At 39.5% G+C, this 22,527-nt stretch overlaps 1 protein-coding gene across 1 annotated transcript; it reads left to right on the top strand.

Moving 5' to 3' along the window:
* The first annotated feature begins 232 nt into the window (after window positions 1–232).
* plag1 (PLAG1 zinc finger) lies at window positions 233–21,189 on the top strand. Its single transcript, XM_005814877.3, has 3 exons — window positions 233–362; window positions 11,813–12,166; window positions 12,332–21,189. The coding sequence occupies exons 2-3, from the start codon at window positions 11,919–11,921 to the stop codon at window positions 13,524–13,526; spliced, it is 1,443 nt and encodes a 480-aa protein (XP_005814934.2). The 5' UTR covers window positions 233–362; window positions 11,813–11,918; the 3' UTR covers window positions 13,527–21,189.
* Window positions 21,190–22,527: the final 1,338 nt, after the last annotated feature.

Genomic DNA, 22,527 nt, shown 5'->3' on the forward strand with positions numbered 1-22,527 from the left:
TCCTCCTGCGATCCGTTCTTCCTCCTATCGTTGTGAAACAGAGCAAAGCACTAATAACGATTGACAGGATAACTAGCAAGTCCAAAAAAAAGCCGTTTATTGAAAGGCCTCTACTAGAGATGGACGTGAGAATGGCAGCGCCATCAACAAATCACATGAAGCAGGGCACCGGAGTGGGCGTGGCCACTGTATAGTGCGGTTGCATCGCAGCGCATACACAATGGCTGCCCGAAAGAGGAGAGAGCAAACAATTTTCAGGCCCGCCGCGTCTGGCAAAAAATATGAGAAAAAAATTATAAAAAATTCGGAAAATAGTTGAAAGTCAAGAAAAAGTCCACAGAAAGGATGTGGAAGCTCCCAGGGTAAGTTTGGTGTAAATGAAACAAACGGGCACTCCGCTGATGCCGTCAAATATCGGGGTTATTTAAATGAGGAGAGGTGGGGGTGAGTTGGAGGAAAAAAGTTTCTGTTAATCAGTCCTCCGTTACGGAGCAAAGAAAAAAGTAGCGAAGTATTTTGCTCCTGAAAACCCGTGAAGAAGTTCAGTCAGTGCTGATAGGAATGCGTGTCATAGTGCGCCTCCACCAACCTTAAAGAAGTGACAGAAAGTTGGAGTTGACGGCTTTTTTTTTTTTTTTCATTTAATGACAACGACAGTGCGCTGGGCTTTGCAAGAAATCTAACCTCAGAAATAACACCCATTCTATCTGCTGTGTTCAGATACACTTGTTTATCTTTTACCCACATGCTGGTTACCGTGAGCATGGTCAATACGTTGCTTTAAGCATTTCTTTGTGAAAAATGAAGACAACCCCAGTGGCGTCAGGCTATAGTGAGGGGAGATTCATAGTGCATGTAGAAACTGATGGCAGACTGGCATCGCTGCAACCTGGAGGAAAGCAAACCAGTCTAGAGTCGTTAAAGGTGGAGAGGGAAGGTTGGTTTGCCTGGAAGTTGAGGGTTTCTGGAAGATGGTAAAGTTGTGGCGTTTGTCTGCAGGACGGTTCACTGCTGCTCCCACATGCTGACGCGGGTAATTGAAGAGATGATGTGCTGTACTAATCTGTGCTGCTGTATGCCTGGCTGGAACCCTCACTCTGAATGCTTTTACTCTTCTTATTTGCTGGTGTTCATGCTGACGGTGAACATTGATAGTCCTGCATTGAGTTGAAATTTACACAAGACAACTGGGCCACTAAAAAGAAAAAATACATATATACAGTATAGACCAAAAGTTTGGACACACCTTTTAATTCAATGAGTTTCCTTTATTTTCATGACTATTGACATTGTAGATTCACACTGAAGGCATCAAAACTATGAATAACACATGTGGAAATGTACTAAACAAAAAAGTGTAAAACAACTGAAAATACCCCTTATATTCTAGTTTCTTCAAAGTAGCAACCTTTTGCTGTGATTACTGCTTTGACACACTCTGCATTTTCTTGATGAGCTTCAAGAGGTAGTCACCTGAAATGGTTTTCTCTTCATAGGTGTGCCCTGTCAGGTTAATAAGTGGGATTTCTTGCCTTATAAATAGTCATGGAAATAAAGAAAACCCATTGAATTAGAAGGTGTGTCCAAACTTTTGGTCTGTACTGTATATACACTGTATATATACAACTTATTACGGATTAATTTTATTGTTGAACATCTACAGCGCTCTCTGTCAATCCAAAATGTGAAGAACCTCTCAAACCTGAATATTTAAGAAAGTAAAAGTGAGATTTTGGTTTTTTTAAGACAATATCTTTGTGTGCAGGATTAATGCTGCACACTAAAGCTCTTAGCGTGCAGCATTATTATGCAACTGAATTCAAACTGAACATTTTCCCACCTTGTTTATTGTCATCTGTTAACATGAGAATAATAGACATTTATGACATAAAAAAATCAGTGACCAGTATAGTCACCCTTCTTTTCAATAACAGTTACAGGCTGTTTCTAGAGTCTGTCAGTTTCTTGATTCAAGGATACATGGCCTTCAGAACAGATACAAGATTTTTTTTATTGCCATATCACCTTTGCTTGTTTGTGGTACAAATTTCTAACTCAGGACCTAGATAAATAAATTTAATGTACAAACAATAAATAAATAATAAAGTAATTTATGTGAAATACAGATATGCATATTAAAAAATGTGTGTGTGTAAATAATTTATGAGATGAAGTTGAATTAGGTGCAGCTTGAGTTCAGTAGTCTGACAGCTGAAGGGAAGAATCTGTTTCTCAGTTTAGCAGACTTGCTCTGGATACTTCTCAGCCTCCTGCCTGAGGGGGGCGGCTGGAACGGGCTGTGTGCACGATGGGTGCAGTGCTTGATATGGAGAGGACTCCTCACAGACCTCTGTGCCCACATTAATCACGCTCTGTAGAGCTGTCCTCTCATCTGCCGTGCTACTCGGCGATGCAGGTGCAGAGAACGCTCTCCACCACACAGCAATAGAAGCTCCTCAGGACTGAGTTCACAAGTCCAGCTGTCTTCAGTTTCCTGAGGAAGTAGAGATGCTGGTGAGCCTTCCTGACCAGACAGGAGGTGTTGGCACTCCAGGTGAGGTCACTGGATATATCCACACCCACTTTGTTTTCCAATGAGCAGATACTGGCCAGAAAGAGAATTGTAATGGGTGGCTTCCTAGCCTTCAGCTGGGCCAACATGCCTGCCCACTTCCCCCTCTTCTGTTTTTGGGCACATTTCCTTTTGACCATTGCTCCTCACACTATGCTGCACCAGTTCGTTGTCCTCAAGAGCCACTGTCTCCCAAGTGTGGATTTCAGCCTCTGTGATCTATTAACAGCCGAACTGACTCCAATGCTCATCAACTCAGCCGAGCAGTACATCAGTCATGGGGTTGGCACTGAACTCGTGCCTAAAGCAGCCTCATAGATATTAAAATGGGACTTATTCTTGGGAGCTCAAGAAGCTGCTGCACCTCTTTGCAACCTTTGCTACCTTAGCAACTACTTTTTAGACTTCTATTCTCCCAAACCAGAAAAGGAATTAGACCAGAGATTACTTACTTATACTTATCTAGCAACCCAGAAGTCCAGAGTATACTTACTCTTATTTAGCAACCCAGAAAAGGGATTAGAACATGGAACCCAGAAAAACTACCTTAGCAACTACTTTTTATACTTCTATTCTCCCAAACCAGAAAAGGTATTAGACCACAGGATACTTACTTATACTTATCTAGCAACCCTGAACAGGAGTATGTAGTTTATTTACTTTGGATCAACATTATTAGCTTTTTCTTCTTTTTCTCTTTCCTTTGGTTTGTTATTTTGTTTGTATTTCCTTTTAATTCCTGTAAAGCACTTCGTATTGCCTTGTTGCTGAAAATGTGCTACATAAATAAAATTACCTTTACCTTCTTTTCAATAACAGTTATAAGTCCTCCACTAATGTAGTCTGTCAGTTTCTTGATCTGTTGACGATCAACCTTTAGTGCAGCAGCAACCACAGCCTCCCAGACACTGATCAGAGATGTGAACTGTTTAAGAAGGGCCCACAAGTTCTCAATGGGGTTTAGTTCTGGTGAGGAACGGGGCCACTTCATTGTTCTTTCATCTTTAAGACCTTTACTGGCCAGACACATAGTGGAGTAGTTTGATGCATGTTATGGAGCATTGTCCTGCATAAAAACAATGGTCTTCTTGAAAGATGCAGACATTTTTCTGTATCACTGCTTGAAGAAAGTGTCTTCTAAAAACTGGCAGCAGGTTTGGGAGTTGATTTTGAATCCATCTTCAACCTGAAAAGGTCCAACTATTTCATCTTTAATTATGCCAGCCCATAGGACTACCACACCTTCACCTTGCTGCCGTCTGATGTGAGGTGGAGCTCTGTGCCCATTACTGATCCAGCCACAGGTCCATCCATGTGGTCCGTCAAGAGTCACTCATCTCATCAATCCATAAAGCTTTGAAAAATCTGTCTTCAGATGTCTTGGCACAGTCTTGATGTTTCAACTTATGTGTATTGTTCAGTGTTGGTCAAAGTAAGGAATTTCAGCCTTCCTTACCTTGGCCATATCTCTGGAATACACTGTTAGCCTTTGCTGTATTTTCTACAGTTAAATACCACAAAATGCCCAGTAAAACTACCATAAGACATCTTTACAAGTAGTTACTGTAATTTGCATTGCATTATGGGTATAGTACATAGTATTACAGTAACTTACTGTATGTTTTGAATTTGCAGTAATTTACTGTTTACACATTACAGTAGTGGTTCTGTACTTATAATATACAGTAAGAATTCTATTTGATTTCCAACGGTCATCATAGCTGCTTCATCGTGGTTCCCTGTTTCTGTATTTTTACTTTACTGGTTAACATATTTTTAAGGCAGAAAGAGAGCATGTACTTTTGTTTTTTTCAGATCCTAGCTAACATTAATATGCAGTTTATCTAGCTACGTCATCAAGCGTGGCTTCGCTTCCAACTTTTTTCTGATGACGTTTGTTTTAAACTTCGAAGCTTTTTCTCTCCAAGTGCAAGTGCAGCTCTGTCTCCGTGCTGTGGGCTCACACTGCTTCAGCTCTTCAAGACAGGTAAAAAAACCACTTCTTAGAAAACTGTTTGAAGCCAAAACCTAGTCTGGAAATGTACATTTTAGATGGAGTTAACGTAGCTTATAGCATCATGCTATAATGCTACAACTTAGCATTATAGCATAGCTGGTTTGTGCTGGTTAGCCTGGTAAAATAGTTACCTTTACGTTACTAACTCTGGTGTATTATATAACTGGCATATTGCAACGTTATAAGTTACGTGTCTGTAAATGAGGTGAAAGATAGGAAAATATGATGTTATTTTTGGAGCTGGTTCGGAATTAACGTTAGCTAATGTGCTAATTTGAAGGTTTTAGCTTGACCTTTGCTGCTTAATCTTCCTCGGGCGGCTTTGGGTTGAGATGAGCTCAGTGCCTGAGTGTCTGTTAGCATTGTTGTTACATCCTTTGTCGAACAATATAACCTTAACTGATAATTGATCCCCCCCCCTTTTTTTTACATCTAATGACTGTTCATTTGTTTAAACCATGATCTTGCAAATGTTAAAAGTGCAGATTAGCTACGTAGGTCAGTAAGGATGAATTCTAACTTTGTTCTTTTTTTTCCTTTTCTTCAGATGACCTTTTTTTTAACTCCCAAGCTTTTTCCCTCCAAGTGGCTGTGCAGTTCTGTCCTGCTGACTGCTAACATAGCTTCATCTCTTCAAAAGACAAGACAACAGGTAAAAAGACAGCTCTTCAAACATATTTGAAGCCACAAAATAGTCTGGAAATGTAGAGGAGCAGCTAACCTAATCTATAACTTTGAGCTTGCTACAGCTGGTTAGCCTGCTAAAGTACCATTACATCTCCAACATAGTGTATAAGAGTCTGTAAATGAGGACAAAGGTGAAAAACATTAAAGTAGTTTCTGTTATTTTTTGAGTTTGTTCAGCCACAGTGGCAGGTGGACAAAAAAGTTAATTTCCAACCCTGGTTACATATAAGGACTGTTCACATGTTTAAACCATGCTCCTGTAAATTTAAAGTTAAGTCAGTACTAACAGGTGCAACTATGTACAGGTGTAAATTCTGCAGCATTTGTACTTCAGAATTTACAGAATTTTGTAGTCATGTGAAGAAACATCAACACACAGCTAATTATCGGTTTGCATGTGGAATAGAGCAATGTCCTGCTTCCTTCAGAACATTTTCTGCATTCAGGTCCCACATGCACAGGAGTCACCGCCATAGCAGAAGTCAGACTGAACACTTGTGGAATGTAATGCTTTAAAAAATGCATTTAGCCCCACAAACTGTCATTCACATCCGCTGTTTCAGAGTGGTAGCAGGATGTAGGGGTAAAATCTAGTCTAGTCTCCGGGATGAGGTTCTCAAAAACCTGTTGTAATCTGGGTGAACTGGCCCTTTAAATATAAATTACTACCAGTAATTCATATTTAAGAGAGTTTTCCTTTTATGTTTTAAAGGTATCTTCCACCAAGATGTCTGTTGAAATGGAAATGAATTACCCACTACACCAAGGGTAATCATGCTTGGTAAGAGGAATATTTTCTATGACTATAATTTTTTTGTAGCAATGTATGTAATTGTTATGGTAGTGTGTACTTTTACTCACTAGCGTTAGCCTGACAAGGGTTTGTCTATTTTAGGAAATAGCTTGATGTCTGCAACCTGGTGGATGGTCAGTATGGAGGAGAAGGTATTTTTCCAGCCTGAGCAACTACATGACTTTGCCAGCGTCCTTGCTGTCTTTCTTGGGTCATATTCTGTCTTCAATCTGGAGTATCAGGAGTCAGCATCCACCACGCTGGAGATGATACAATGGCAAGTACTCTACACCAAACCATTTATGAATTAAATTTAATGACAGTTTGACTGATGATGAAGAACCATAGCTGATTGCTGTATTGTACGTCTTCATTAAAAAATACAATTAATATATTTTATTTCTGTTAAAAGATTCTTTGTGAGGATCAATCCAGATGTTGGTACCAAATGCACAGCCAAAGTCGGTACAAGCCGCAAGACGGGAAGTCTTGTCAAGAGGAAAGTAGTCGGTGTCAACTCCCAGATCACCACCTTCTTCCAACGACTTGCTGAATTTGAATGGAGGACTTCCAACTAGGTAAGTATTTTACCAAATGTTTATTATTTTGTTGTCTTTCCTCCTATCTTGCATGCTCTGACTTTACTTTAGCCTTTTTAATCTGATTTTAATGATTATTTATAAATGCCATGTGATTCCTACACAATAGCCCTTTAGAGTAGCCTGCATCTTTTCTGTGTCCGTGGTAAAAAGTGGATGTCGCTGCATCTCTTAATAAATCACAGAAATGTATAAGTGTGTAGTCGTTTAAGTGTGGTGTATTTTTATACTATGCAGTTTTCAGTTTATTAGGCACACCTTTGCAGTAATCCGTCAGCACCAACAAAATGACTAAAAAGATTGTTGTACTTCATCGTCCCCTTGGGGACATTTGTAGTACGCAATCTTTTGAATTACTGAAGACTGACTGACTGCTTTTGCCATAAACAATCCAAAAACCTGAAGTGAAGCCAGTCCTGCTCATTCTTTATGCAGCTTCTATTATCACTTCAGTCCAATTGATTTTTTTTTTTAAAACAAATTATCAACTTAATGCTGCTTTATGACAAAGATTTTATGCATGTGAACATTGTCACTTCATCTTAATTTGTCAACTTCCTGTCGATTTGAAAATGTAGATAACTTCCTGACCATCTCATGACCTCCCACATTGTCTGTCTTATTCTTTACAGTTCACCTTCCACAAGATGGATCCCACTGATTTTGTTTGACGAGTGGAATAAAAGTTCTTCTGTTGTAGGAAATGTGTTCTATGGTTTTATTGTTTTACAGCACATTATATTGTATTGTGACATTGTTTTTTATGACATTGCGAATATGTAAATGGATTTTATTTCTACAAATCTGCTGAAAATAAATACCTGTTATTCACAGTACTTGGACTAAAATTTCTTTTATGAAATTTTTCGGTTTATGGTAAAATATTCTTATGTTAAAGAAATGTAAACTTTAATTTACAGTAAAACTCTGACATTATGTTGTGAAACAAGTTTACAGTAGACCAGCTTTACTATAAAATACAATTACTGTATTATACTATAAACTACATTTACAGTAATGCAGTTATAACTGTAAAGCACACTCACAGTAAAAATTAACTGTGAAATATCATAACAGTAAAGGTACTGTAGAATGGTAATTACAGTCACTTGCTGGCAACAGTGTTGCCAGTAAGTTACTGTAAAATTACAATAAAAGGTCTAACAGTGTACCCCATAGATTCTCAATGGTATTTAGGTCCAGCAAGTTGGCCGGCCAGTCAAGCACTGGACATCAAACCAGACTTTGATACCCATGCTTCTGGCAGCATGGGCAGGGGGCAGGCTCTGTTGGAAAATGAAATCTAAAGCTCCATACAGATCTTCAGCAGAAGGAGTCATGTAGTGGTGACCTTGGATTTAAGAAAGCAGAGTTTACCAACGCCTGCAGCAGATATTGAGCCCCAAATCATGACTGACTGGATATTTCAATCTGGAGAGACTCAGACGGAGAAAGGGGAAACAATTAGAAAAGTTTATTAACAGCATGAGTTAAATCTTTGGCGCTCGGGTCCCGGCTGAGGACATTGATTATCGCAAACTTTGCGATGGGCTCGGATGAGCATTCCATATGCTGATAGGAACGTCATCCCCCGGGACCCGGCACTGGTGGTGGAGGCGATGAAGGATGCGGCCGGATAGCTGAGCGAGTGGAGGTGAAGGGGTGGAGGTGGGTTGAGCTCTGCTGGAAAGCACAAGACGCCATGGATGGTGGTCCTTATCAGCTGGGGCTTGGACGCTGATTGGACGTGACGAGTCTTGGACCGGCGTGATCAATCAACGGTGATGAGCCGGAAGCTCTGGTTGGATGATGCAAGTGGGGCTAAAAGAATCTTCCAGTTTGAATTTGCGCCTAGGCTTCATTTCACACTGGACCTCAAGCAGGGTTCAGTTATTCAGTTTGGGTTCAGTTCTTCACCTGACGTCCACCAAACCCTTGGACCTTGACTACCAAATGAAAGGCACACTTTGTTTTCACAGGAAAAGAGGACATTGGACCACTGGCCAGTAGTTCAGCCCTTCCACTACACTGTGTTCCAAATTATTATGCAAGTGATATTTTCTCAGATTTTCTTAAATGGTCAATGCAAATGATGGTCAGTATAATTTTCAAGTTATGAACTATTACAGTTTAAATCAAATTTTACTGAACAAAGCTCCCCATGAGAACAGTATAAAAAACTCAAAATGCACTGTTCCAAATTATTATGTGCTGAAGATTTTCTAAACAATTTATGGATTATAAAGAACTGCAAACAGTCATTCTTTCAGTGTGCAGCATTAAATGGTCACATGTACTAAAATCAAAAGCTATTTTAATCAAAAACATCTTAACAGACCAAGTTCCATGTTAACATTGGACCTTCTTTGGTATCACAGCACAATTCTTGATCCATTGAACTTGTGAGTTTGTGGAAAGTTTCTGCTGAATTTCTTTACAGGATGTCAGAAAACCTTCCCAGAGCTGCTGTTTTGATATGAACTGCATTCCACCCTCAGATCTTCTGCTTGAGGAAACTCCAAAGGTTCTCAATAGGGTTGAGGTCAGAGGTCAGAGGAGGATGGTGACCACACCATGAGTTTCTCCCCTTTCATGCCCATAGCAGCCAATGACACAGGGGTATTCCTTGCAGCATGAGATGGTGCATTGTCATGCATGAAGTTGATTTTGCTACTGAAGGTCCGGCTCTTCTTTTAGAACCATGACAGAAAGTGATCAGTCAGAAAGTCCAGATACTTTGCCGAGGTCATTTTCACACCTTCAGGGACTCTGAGGGGGCCGACCAGCTCTCTCTCTCCCCATGATTTCGGCCCACAGCATGACTCCACCACCTCCTTGCTGAAGTCACAGCCGTGTTGGGACGTGGTGGCCATCCACCACCAATCCACTACTACGTCCATCTGGACCATCCAGGGTTGTACAGCAGTCATCAGTGAACAAGTCTGTTTGAAAATGAATCTTCGTGTACGGCTGGGCCCACTGAGACCGGTTCTGCTTGTGAGCTCTGGTTAGAGGCCCAATAGTAGGTTCAAGGACCGCAAGCCTCTGGAAGATCCTCCACCTTGAGGCTCCAGAGGCACCAGCAGCTTCAAATAACTGTTTGCTGCTTTGTAAGGACATTTTAACAGCTGCTCTCTTATTCCGATCAATTTGTCTAACAGAAACCTTCCTCATTCTGCCTTTATCTGTACAAACCCATCTTTGTTCTGAATCAGCCACAAATCTCTTCACAGTACGATAACGCTTCGGTTTTTGTTAAATATCTAATGTTTTCATACCTTGTCATACGGCACTACACTGATTTTCGTCAGCAGAGAGATCCTTTCTCTTTCTTGAAACCTGTGGCCTGCTTAATAATGTGGAACATCCTTCTGAAGTAGATTTCCTTTAATTGAGCTCACCAGACAAACTAATCAACCAGATCTCTTAAATTAATTATAGTGATTCAAAGAGCCCTGAGACACAATACCATCTATAAATTTAATAGCACAACAAATTTTTTTTTCTTTATGACTCTTAAATCCAATTTGCATAATAATTTGGAACACAGTGTAGACTTTCCATTGATAGGCTTGGACACAGCACTCTGTGAACAGCCAACCTCCTTAGCTCTAACCTTTAGTGGCTTACCCATCCTATGGAGAGTAACAATGATGGTCTTCTGACCAGTTGTTAGGTCTGCAGTCTTCCCCATATTGAAACGCACTGAGACAATTGAACCAAACTGGACCAATTTAATGACACCTAGTGGTGCTTTGAGTTTAGTAGATGTTTAGTGTGACACACTCAAATTACAACATTCATGGTTTGATTTCTTCACAATATACATCAAAATAAGCAATCCTGAGCTACTAAATCAAAACTTCCTGACAGCATGGCTAATTATTTTGTGCTGGTTCTGATTGGCTATTTCTGACTGAACTGTGTAATTCTGCAGAACACATGGAGGAGATTGATAAAAAAAATTTCAGAGATTATCTGTCTTATGTTAGAACATAGCTAAACTTTGAATACATATGAAAAATCTTTTTTTGTTTATTTTGGTTACATGCTACAGCTTTAAGCAGACGTTCGGTGTGAGAGTTCACTGCTGGGTGGAGGTTGAGCAGTGCTACGTCTGTGAGATATTACTACCAGTAATGCATAGTGGCGGTCCAACAGCGAGAGCAGAACCAGCATCTTCCACTGCTAGCTTGAAGAGTTATTATTTTTTTGGCTGTTTGTTTAGCTTTCTGACCATCGTCTCTTCCGGGTGAGTGTTGGTAGTTGTGTGCTGCTATCTGGCCGCTCTGGATGTCTTTTTTTTCTGCAGTGAGCCTCGATATAGCCAAACTCCGTCAAGTGTTTGTTTTGTCATATTAGGTTGGTTGTGTTGATGCATTTTGACATGCTTAACCCCCAAGGTAATTATGAGTCGCAACACACAAACTTCCCCATTCACTCTGAGTGCTGAAGTTCCTCACCACATTGCTTAGCATTTATTGCCGCGCGTAGTGTGAAGGAAAGAGGTGATGAGCAGCACACGCAGGCTGCAAAGTGAGATACAGGTTTTGATGGTCGCCGACTGGCAATCACCGATCAGACACTTTTTCACGGCAATTGGCTGATTGTGATCGGTGGCTGATCAATAGGCACACCTCTAATATATATATATATATATATATATTACACAGTTTATAAACTCTGTAAGACCTGTACTATTTTGACTGCATTTAGTTGGTGGAAAATGGCAGTTCTGGTGGCACCTGACACTAGGTACCACCAAGTGTCAGGTGCTGCAAGCTGAGTCTGGTGGCCCACCAGGCTGTTTAAACACTGGGGGAAACCCTGATTATGTAACAAATAAAACTCTGCAAAACTTTGAGCTCCATTTTTACCAACTTCTGTTTATCAGTGCTTGTGTTTAACACCATTGTAGTTGCTACGTGACACAACGTATGCCGAATAATGGTGGGAGTAAATCTGAAGGTCAGTTCATCCAATTTCACAGCCTTTCACTGCCAGACTTCATGGTCAATGTAGGCCGTGTTCTTTGATGACTCTCTGAGAATGCAGCCCCTGAGATTAGACACACCCACTATTCTCTTAAGTGTAGCATTGAATTATTCACATAATGCTTTTCTCTTCTTTTCTTTATGTGCCAGGCACCTTGGTCCAGGCTGGGATGACAACCTAAAGCTGGACGTTGGAGTTACATCAGCATTATTCGGGCACCCTGCTCTTCATGTAGCTGGTCTGCTTTAGGGTGCCATGGCCACTGGAACAGAGAACCGCCATGACCATATTCTGGAGAAAGCCAAGCTTTCACCAACATCAGGGAAACGCAGGAGAGCAGAAGGGAAACCCAAGAAGAATTTTCCTTGTCAGGAGTGTCAGAAGGCATTCAACAGCCTGGAGAAGTTGAGGGTGCACTCGTACTCTCACACAGGGGAAAGGCCGTATCGCTGCTCCCATCTGGACTGCACCAAGGCTTTCGTCTCCAAATACAAGCTGCTACGGTACAGCAGGGTGCAGCATGTTGATTTGTTTTCTTTAGGCTTATTGAAATCTAGCATTATGATATACTAATGAGTAGCTTTACTTACAGTTCTATGTAACGCATGCTAACTTTGAATATAATTTCAGCCATTCTGAATTCTCATAGATTGTGTCTGTGTTCCAAGGCATATGGCAACTCACTCACCAGAAAAAAGCCACAAGTGTTCATACTGTGAAAAAATGTTTCACCGCAAGGATCACTTAAAAAATCACCTGCACACTCATGATCCACACAAGGAGGCCTTCACCTGTCAGGAGTGCGGAAAGAGCTACAACACCAAGCTGGGCTTTAAGCGCCACCTGGCCCTCCATGCTGCACACAGCGGAGACCTGACCTGCCAAGTGTGCCTGCAGCTGTTCCCCAGCACTGTGGTTCTCCTGGAACACCTCAAAACACATGCTGGCAAGCCATCTGGAGGGACCAAAGAGAAGAAGCATTGTTGTGAACATTGTGAGCGTCAGTTTTACACCCGCAAAGATGTGCGACGCCACATGGTGGTGCACACTGGACGCAAGGATTTCCTCTGTCAATTCTGTGCTCAGCGCTTTGGTAGGAAGGATCATCTGACACGCCACATGAAGAAGAGCCACACCAGGGAGCTGCTGAGGGTAAAAAGTGAACCAGCTGATTCGCTGGAGACAGATGTTTATGATTTGGCTACTGGAAGCATCAAGGATGAGCTTCCAGCAACATTGACAGCAAGATCACTCCAGGTTAACATGTTCACAAGCTCTGACCTGGACACACAGCCCTTTTCTTCCCCCAGTAATCCCTTTTCTTTAAAGTACCCACTGAGCTCCAACTTTACCTCATACACCATCACCTCACATGAGAGGGAGCAGAATCTAAAGGGAGAACTGGAGACCTATCTAATGGAGTTGCAGAACACCTTGCCATCCTCATCCTCTGCATCCGTAGAGCCTCAAGTCCCGTCCTCCAAACTCGACTTGTTACCTCATGTAGGTATGCTGGAGGAAGCAAGCGAGGAGTCATCCCTCTCCAAAATTTCCACGCCAGCAGCAGGTCCTGCAGCAGACTCTATGGCCTCATCTTCTTCACTTATGGATTTTTCCCAACTGTTCAACTTCTTGCCACACAACGGGCCTCCATACAATCATGTAGGAAGTGGCGGGGGCAGCATAGGACCAGCCGTCACCTTTCCTTCCACTGAAGAATCAGTTCCTCTACTTCAGCTGCCCCCCCAGATACCTGTGGGTGAAGAACCTGCAGAGAGTCCTCTCCAAGGACTCCCCTCCTCCTTCATATGTAGCCTGAGCACACCCACAACACTACCCCGGTTTCACCAAGCATTTCAGTGATGGAGTCTGTCCTGCCAAATGCAGAGCCCCCATAGCTGAAACAGCCAAACATGATTCCAATAATTCTAGATAGTCAGGTCATTTGTTAAAAAGTGAAGAGACAATTACAAAGCAGTAGGTGCATGATGACCAGGGCCAGCAGTTACAAACACACACAGCTTTATATGTATCTGGCTTATTCAACCTTAGCAGATCTTCACCTTTATTCCAGATAAATTACCCTGTTCTTTATTTCTGGAAATATTCTCCCAAAGTCTTTTTCTTTCATATTTCCTAAGCTGCTCCAAAGACAGAAATTACTTAAACATCTATGAGCTTCAATGTTCCTCTTTAATAGCATGATAGAAAGTGTCACTCAGCTTCATGCTGATTTAATGATTGTTGCAATAAATCAGCAATAAGGAACTTATTGTGATATGGATATAATGATATAGGCAGCTCATCTTTAACCAACACTGCCACACCATTGAAAAGTTTTTATCTGGGACATTTTCTCTAACTGCAGTAGTTCAGATGAGTCACACACAGTTTACTTAGAACTTAATAATCATTCCTAACTCTTTATGGCAACATAGACCCCTACTTTAGCTTTATACATTGCCATAATGTAGAGTGCTACTTTAGATTTTAGTGTTGCCATATTTTTAAAGCACAGTTCTGTAGTTTTGCAAGAATTCAAACTCTAATCATTTTAACTGGGAAAACATCTCCTAATATATGAACTGTTTTGTTCATGAAATAGGTTGTAGACATGACAGAATGTAATAAAAGGACACACTTTACTCAATCTGAATCACTGAAAGCAAATTACCATGCTAGAACTACTGAGTATCTATTTAACTTTCCGACAATAAGTAAATCCACAAAACAATATACCGTAATTGAAACTCCTAAAATATTGAGCTAAAAGTGATCCAGCAACAAGGTTTGTGAGAGTCAGCATTCAATGATTAGCAGTGATAGGCTTCTTTCTTCAATCCCAGTTAATCACCCAACAAGAGAACCAAACTATCTGTGGGCAAGGTACTGCATCCCTCATATGCCTATGGATATGTAAATGGAAACTGACTTACTTAAAATGATTTTTTGGCCAAATATCAAAACTACGAGCTGTTTCTCATAAATCAAGTTGAAACGATTTAAATAACTCAACAAAACGAATGGTTTCTCCACATAAAATGCCACTTTTGTTGTAAGTGACCCTTACATTCACAGGGGTCAGGAAGTGACTAAAATCCGCAAATACTTGAGACCCTCTCTAAAAATGCTTATAACTGCCTTACAACTTTTAATAGTTTAAATACCAGATATGCCTTAATATATAGTGATAAATACAATGGAAACTGTCTTAGCACTACTGCAGAACTAGCATCCTCTGTCTTTCTTGTTTCGACTCTTTGGGGTACAGCCCGTCAGCATCAAGGAAAATGAATGGTGCCCCTTGATTGGCTCCTTTGCAAATGCCAGTATGTCTTGTCGTATTGCACATAGGTATTTCAGATTCACAAGCTGTATTTTCTTTCAAATCAATCTGAAGCCTGTATACTTGATTGCATTGCTAAAATCTGTGATAATGACATTAATTATGACTAAGTCCAAATTTTCTGGCTTCTATTTTTTGTTTGTTTCTTTGCCATTTCATATTCCCAACAGTTCTCAGTGAGCTTTGAATCAACTACTCAAAATCTAGAACCTCCATGGACATTAAGGACAGAGTTTATCCTTCAGCTCAAATATAATATAGAATCTACATGCAAAGAGTGAGTATATGATATCTACAATTGAGAGATGCTTGATGTAAGCAGACTTTTGCAATATTGCTCACAGAGGACCCCTGTTGATTCAATGTTCAGTTTATGGAGATTCACCTATTCACAGATTTTTCTGTGAACCATGTTACTCCAAATGATTTGCAAATATTTTTGGACAGCACATCTAAATTTCTAAAGGAAATATGGCTTGACAAGCAAAAATTTGTAAGTGCAGTTTTACTTCACATGCTATTGGCTGGTGGTTGCAAAGCAGCCAATTCAGTAGTTTCATCAATTTTCCGTGGCAATGATTGGCTGTAACCCCAAGAGTAGAGGTAGGGAAAACTGGGGACAGCAGCTGCTGAGGTAATGCTAAGACAGTTTTCATTGCGTGTATTAATGTATATTAAGGTATAATTATTGTCTGAATGAGTAAAGTAGGCAGATATGGGGTTTTAGGAGGGTTCTTAATTATTTGTGGATTTTAGCTATTCACAGTTGGTTACAATCCCTAACCGTGGTGTATGCTGGGGGTCCACTGCACATTGATGTTCCAACAAAGATTGCAATTCCATGTATTGTATTGGTATATAAAGAACTTTTTATGCCAATTAAAACTAAAGTTATAAAGTTGACATAAGTTTGGAGCACTTCCCATTTAATACAGAGGCTTCAGTTCTATAAATAAGGGCTCCTCCAAGAGTTTCTTTAATAGAAGAAAACACTAAAACATGGTTATAGCTGAGATGTTCATCTGCTGCCCTGCAAATGAACATCTCATGTGTGACATGTGTGATTCACATGTCACTCAAAACCACCTTGTGATCCACCTAACCCCAAAATTGACCCTTTACCAACACTGATCAGGCATAACTTTATGATCACCTGTCTAATATTTAAATATCTGACTAAACATCCCATCAGAGCTGATTTTTATGTAATTATTATAACATTAGTATATTAATATATAATGATGTTTGAAATATAATTAAAATATTTATAGTGATGAAGTTTCCTCTACAATAAACAATAGTTCTATCTCTTGCCTTCTTTTAATGTAAAATCTGCTGTCTGTGTAGACTTTGTTCAGGTCTTAGTAATATGAATGTTGTTGTGAGCTTCCAGAAAGTCTTTACCCAGTGAATCAGTTCCCATTCTCTTGAACTTATCTGCTGTGGCCCCCGAAAGTCTAAAACACTCGATTTTATGCAGGAATGAAGGGATAAGTTCCAACTACTGACGAAGCATGTGAACAGAGACGTAAAATGTCAAAGCACCACCACAAGCCAGGGCAATGGGGAAAATTGTCTTGGCAGGGTTTGGCAACGCCTCCCTCACCCAGTCAGTTGAACAATAACTAATACTAACACACAGCATAACAAAAGTTCCATGCAGATATTCATTATCATTATATTCAGTAAGCATTTTTAGGAAAACACAGAAGGGACATAAAAAGAGGGCCGTTGAGTTGAGACATCCATCATAATTCCTGTATTTTTAATTTAAGTCTGTCTTCTACATCTTTATATGGAAATCATGTTCTCTTATTTACTGACAGATTGTAAATCACATTTAACACTGATTCTTCATTTCAACATGCCATTAGCAACTCTCATTCATCATTGTGTTAATCAATGAATGTCTGTATTGTCATTGGGCCAAAGCAGTACAACACAATTCAGAAATGCAACTCAATGTGACATTCATGCTACAATAAAAATCGAAGTTAATAAAAGTAGGTTTAAATATAAATACTGTCCTTACATCTAGTGTTGCTGTTTATGTGGAGTTGGGTTCTGCTCACCTGGGATCCCAGCCTTCTGGGACACGCTTTGGTTCTGTCCTGATTCTTCTAGAGTCAAGATAATTGATATGGGAAAAAATGTCTTTGAAGATGAAAACCTCTTTAGAAAACTGAACAGAGCATGGAAGGAGATTTTAATGTTCAGATTCAATCTTTAACAAGTCAAAGTAAGACCCAACCTGTTGAGGTTAAACATCTGTCAGCTCCTGTTTCTTTTTCTGAGACTAGGAATAACTTTAGATGTGTGAAGTCCACATTTATTTGCATGGGGTCAAGTGCTAAGTATAGAAAACAGAATAATATAAAATGTATAGTTTTGATAATATGCAATTCAAGTCTCAAGATGAGCCTTTCACAACCAGTCCTAGTTCCAATCCTTCAATTTCTTGAAGTGGAACCAATAATTGCCTTGCATTCAAATGTATCATCTGCCAAAGTCACAGATTTGGGAGTAGAAAATACCAGGCGTTCTTTACCCAGACAGCAGTTAGATTTTTTTGACCCATATAAATATGGAGAGACTGTGGATTAATCAGGAGAGTATTTGTCTTTTATTGTGAAGGCTGAAAGTTACACTCCAATTCATGTTGATGTATTCTTGAGCTAGGCAATTAACCAAAAGTCACCTACCAATCTGTGTATTGGTGTAAGAACATCACTGTTTGAGAGCAGCTTTGACAGGTCAAAAAAGTGATATAAAAGTTCAGTCCATTTAAAGTTTCTCATGGCATAGATCTCCCCTCTAAGGATCCTGATCTTGGTAACTGTTTCATTTTCTGACGTTTTCTATCTGTTCTGCTTTCCCATATTGTTTTGTCATTAGAAACTATGTGTTGTTAAAATCCATCAGCATATACGTTGGTTGCCAGGAGCTGCTGCTTTCACTGTCAGGTTACAGGTGAAGAACTCTCTCTTTTCCACTAGCTGTGGAGTCATCCAAAAGTTCAAAAAATAAGCAGACATGATTTGTGTGAGAGTGGTGAAAAAGACAGTTGTTCTTGTATTGATGCATGAATGACCTTATCTGATAAATATCTGGGGTAGCTGAGACTCTCTGTTGGAAATAGAACCATCTGAACAGGGAATGGAGATCAGGGTTCCCTCAATGAACTGTTGTGTGGTTGATCTGTAAAAACACCTGGTTTGGGTGATGTGTGCTTTCTGTTGAAATGCACAGAACTGACATTTCATTAGTGTCCATCATAGTGTTCTTTACCTCACAGCTTCAGTATTCAAATCATGAACTCCAGTTTCTGTTTAACATTAAGTTCCCTTGTACTCCTTCCTGAATAAGGTTTTTGTAGACCATGTAAAATGTAGAGTTGAATGTTATTGTGTCAAAGCATTTATCAGTGTGTGCTACCTGTAACTTGTGAAGATTTTATGAAAAATGTTTTTGATAATTGCAGCACTTTGTGTTCATGAAATGCTTTTAATCTTCTAGTGCTTTTGGTTTAAATGCTTAATACAAATGTATAAATGATATATTTACCTCTTTTAGAGAACAGTAAAATGTAAATACATTATAAATGTTTTATTTTTACAGTTTAACGTTTTGACAGTGTTTTTCCGATAAGTGTACTTTTTGCTTTACTTGCACACAGTCTGTATGCAGTTTGAAACGCATACATGTTAGTTGAAGTTAATTATTCATACGCTCTTATAGGCGAAGCCATGACAAACAAGATTTAGTGAACATTTTAACACCTAGATATATCTTGCTCCAGCATGTTTTAATTCAAACTAATGATGCTTAAAAGAAGGTCTATACAACCTGAGATAAACAATACATTCAATTTTGAATTGTCCTCATTCATCCAACATTAAACTAAGCTAAAATGCAGAAGCAGATTTTAGACCTTAAGCCCAGTCTTTGATTCAATAACTTCAAATAATCATCTCCTGTATGACCTTATCAGAGTTCTGTGTTATTATTAGAGAAGTATTTTCACAGAACTATTTAAGTTTAATTGGTGCTCATAAGAGATTTCATCAGACTGGGATCTGGACAGGGGATTGGCTACTTCAACAGCCTCATTTTATCCTTTATCTGTTATTCTGTTGTAGATATGAATTGTCTTTTTGGATGAGCTACTTGGGCCAAGCTTCAACTGGAGGACAGATGGCCTTAACTCTGTCTTGAGAATACATTGTGAATGGTACAGAGCAGGGCTTCGCAGTGGAGCAGCTGGTAGCACTGTTGCCTTGCAGCAAGAAGATCCTGGCTTTCCCCTGTGCATCCATCAGTTTTCTCTGGGTATCTTGGCTTCCTTCCATAGTCTTAAAACATGACCACATTGTTAATTAGTCTCTGTAAAATTGCCCTTAGAGATGAGTGTGTGTGCATGGTTGTTTGCCCTGTGATGGCCTCCCATTACCTCCCCACAGTGTACTCTGCCTCCCACCCAATAACTGAAGACAAGTAGCCTATCTGTTGGGTATAGACCATGGCTGGATGGTGCCGAGCTGTTCAGGGTAAACTTAAATGAGCTCAATGTATCCAGAACCTCTGGCTGTAAAATCAGGATAAACCATCGCTTCCATGCTCAACAGTGTATACAAGGAGTTAATGCAAAACATTTTAGCCAAATAGCTGTAGTAGCATCCAACAGAAATTTCTCAAACTGGTTTGTTTGGAATCTAAATTTAAAAAGCATGGTAACGTGTAAGATGTAGCTGTTGAATGTTGTGACCTCAAGGTAAACTCTGATCCATGTTGCATGTTATTGCCGTTGTATTGACACAAATATGTGTGCTACAGAGCAACTAACTGCCAACTGTTTTTCTGATGTAAATACTGTGATGCAAGCAATGAGGGTGAACTTAATTTTTCACACCCGCCTTCTGCGTTTTGCTTTGGTTTTTAGTAAATAAATCAATTGTGTGAGATGAATTTGTTATTTGTCACTCGAGGTTGTATTCGTTTTAAGACTTTAACCAGATGATTTAGGTATGGTCTATCGGCATCCTTTGAATTAAGGAAGGGTATACTTACTTTTTCTGACACAATTTCTGAGATTGTGACAACAGATTAGTTTGGTTTTGTTTTCATAAATGTGTTAATTTTTAGATGAACCCAAATATTTAACAGTAGAACTTGTATGTTATCTAGAATCCAAGGATTTTAAATGAGATGGTTGAAGAAAACATAAAAACAAACAAAAGGCCTTACTGATTTTCTCAAATAGTTAAAACTCTCAAGCTATGTTCAATTTTCTTTCTGAAAAAAAAAATCTTTCTCTGGAGATAGAAGGCCACCAGTAAAAGGCAGACTGTAGGTCATTTGGTGTTAGACAAATTTCTAAGCTCCAGCAGTACCAGTGATCTATATTGAATGTGTATGTAAGAAACACTGCAATACTGCAAAAATATTATGGTATTGGAACAAGCTGCTATAATATGTCTAAAGCTCCGTAAGGTGCTACAGACCTCTTTCTCTTAAATGTATTGTTTGTACATGTATCCAGCTTAGCTGAAAAGCTGCCATGTGTGCCTGCTTCCACCTTATATACATATTTTTGTTGTACTGTGAGTCTTTGTTCTTCTGTTCATACATGCTTGTAATTACATGGTCCCAGTATACCGCTGCACACAACACCACCACAAGTAAAGATTTTGAAAGAAAGAGAAGAAAGATGGGAACATGCAGAGTATGTGCTGATCCTCAAACGTTTTTGCATGGTATTCAAAGTGAGTTGAGAGATTAACCTCATCAGACGTGTTGGGTTTGCTGCTTGTTGTTTCAGCATTTTCACCCACATTGTCTATAGCAAAGTCAGAGCACAATCTCTACAAGCTCCTACACATTTTCCCAAACTACTGTCATATTTTATACATATAGGCAAAATAAATCATACATATAAGTACAAATACATATGTGTTTATACATGGTGAAAAATCAATGCTGCAGCTTTTAACAACTGTTTTTTTTCCTTCTTTGTCTTTTTAAACATTGTCATTATCCAAAGAAAGTTTATTTATTGGTTGGCAAAATAACCAGACTTCATTCACATACAATGCTGCTATGAAAGAGGAGAGTTGCATTTGTCAACTCTTGTGTTTTTACTCAGTGTAATGAAAGTTCAATAAAGTTAAGGAAAAGAATCCACTTCTGCATTTGTTTGATTATTTTCGTAAAACTTTCACCAACCAGAAGTTCTTTTGTAAGTCAGCAACTATTATGTATTCATGTTCTAACAGATCCAAGCCCATCAGGCGGAGAAGTGGTTCTGATGAATGGAAGAAAAGAAGAGGTTACTGAGACAGATAATCCAGGAAGTGCTGGGTCTCCTTGTCTTCCACTGATCACCTGTCAGAATGGGATCATATTTTGTTAAATGATAGAAGGGGGTGAACAGGCTTGTAAGCTAGGTATCTAAGAGTTTAGTGTTTTCTCAAAAGCAGCACAAAGCAGATGCTAATTGTGTCACAGTGAGCACTCTCAGTGGTTTCTGAAAAATATCACTCTTATTCCCACAGAATAGAAACCTGCCCTTTTTACCCAGCTCTGCCTGCTATAAATAAACTGAACTCTGTTGAACTGTCAGTGTGAACTCACTGAACCCAAACAGAAAAGATTACATACCTCACAGCACCATGGGTATTGCTCAGGTCCAATCAAACCCTTGTACCATTCTCCTGACTGTGTGGAGGCTGTTCCCTCCAACAGCAGAGGAACATGGAGTTTGATTCTTTGAGAAAGAATCAGAGACAAATGTGTGTAGAAATCGACAGCAGAACTATATTTTCTTCTGTTTTACTAGCGACCCTCTGGACTGTTTTTAGCCAGTGTTGTGTTAGTTTAGCCCAGTGTTTCTCAATTATTTTCTGTCATGCCCCTCCAAGAGATAATACATTTTTTCACGCCCTTTAGGCCCCGTCCTCCATCAAATTGAAATACTGTAATATTGTGAATCTGATGATATTTAATCATTTATCTGTACTACCCATTGGCTCCACCATTAAATTACCCATTTATCAAAACAGCTGACATGAGTGGTAGTAGCTCATTTCATTGCTTTAAGTTTCAAAACACTTTCCAAGTTCAGTTTCTTAACTCTATCAGCAACATTTAATCAAGACTGCTCAGTCTGTGGAATTAACAGAAGAAAGTGCAAATAATCAACTGAGGTGATGTACATTTTTGCAGTAAAACCTTTTAAAATTGTAGAAATGTATTTGTCAACTTCTTCAGCCTGTTTCTCAAAAGGTATGTAGTTTAAAACATTTTTTGTGAAAAATTTGCAACAATATTGCTTATATTCCAGCTTGTCAGAAGAGATGGAAAGTGCATAATATTTTACATTCACAGTAAATAGGCTTTGTCTCCCTATGTCCTGGCCAGGTTCATTTGTTCAAACAATTATATGCAAGTATAGACCTGATGGGAATGTCTAATCATCATAATGCTCAGGAACGAGACAGGTTCTGTATGCCAGAGATCAGC

The sequence above is a fragment of the Xiphophorus maculatus genome, chromosome 21 (genome assembly GCF_002775205.1).
Source record: "Xiphophorus maculatus strain JP 163 A chromosome 21, X_maculatus-5.0-male, whole genome shotgun sequence".
Taxonomy (NCBI): Eukaryota; Metazoa; Chordata; class Actinopteri; order Cyprinodontiformes; family Poeciliidae; genus Xiphophorus; species Xiphophorus maculatus.

Excerpts from the sequence above, each read along its gene's own strand:
- plag1 (XM_005814877.3), top strand. The coding sequence starts at position 11,919 with ATGGCCACTGGAACAGAGAACCGCCATGACCATATTCTGGAGAAAGCC. Across the intron at positions 12,167-12,331 it reads TCCAAATACAAGCTGCTACG|GCATATGGCAACTCACTCAC; the intron begins GTACAGCAGGGT and ends CTGTGTTCCAAG.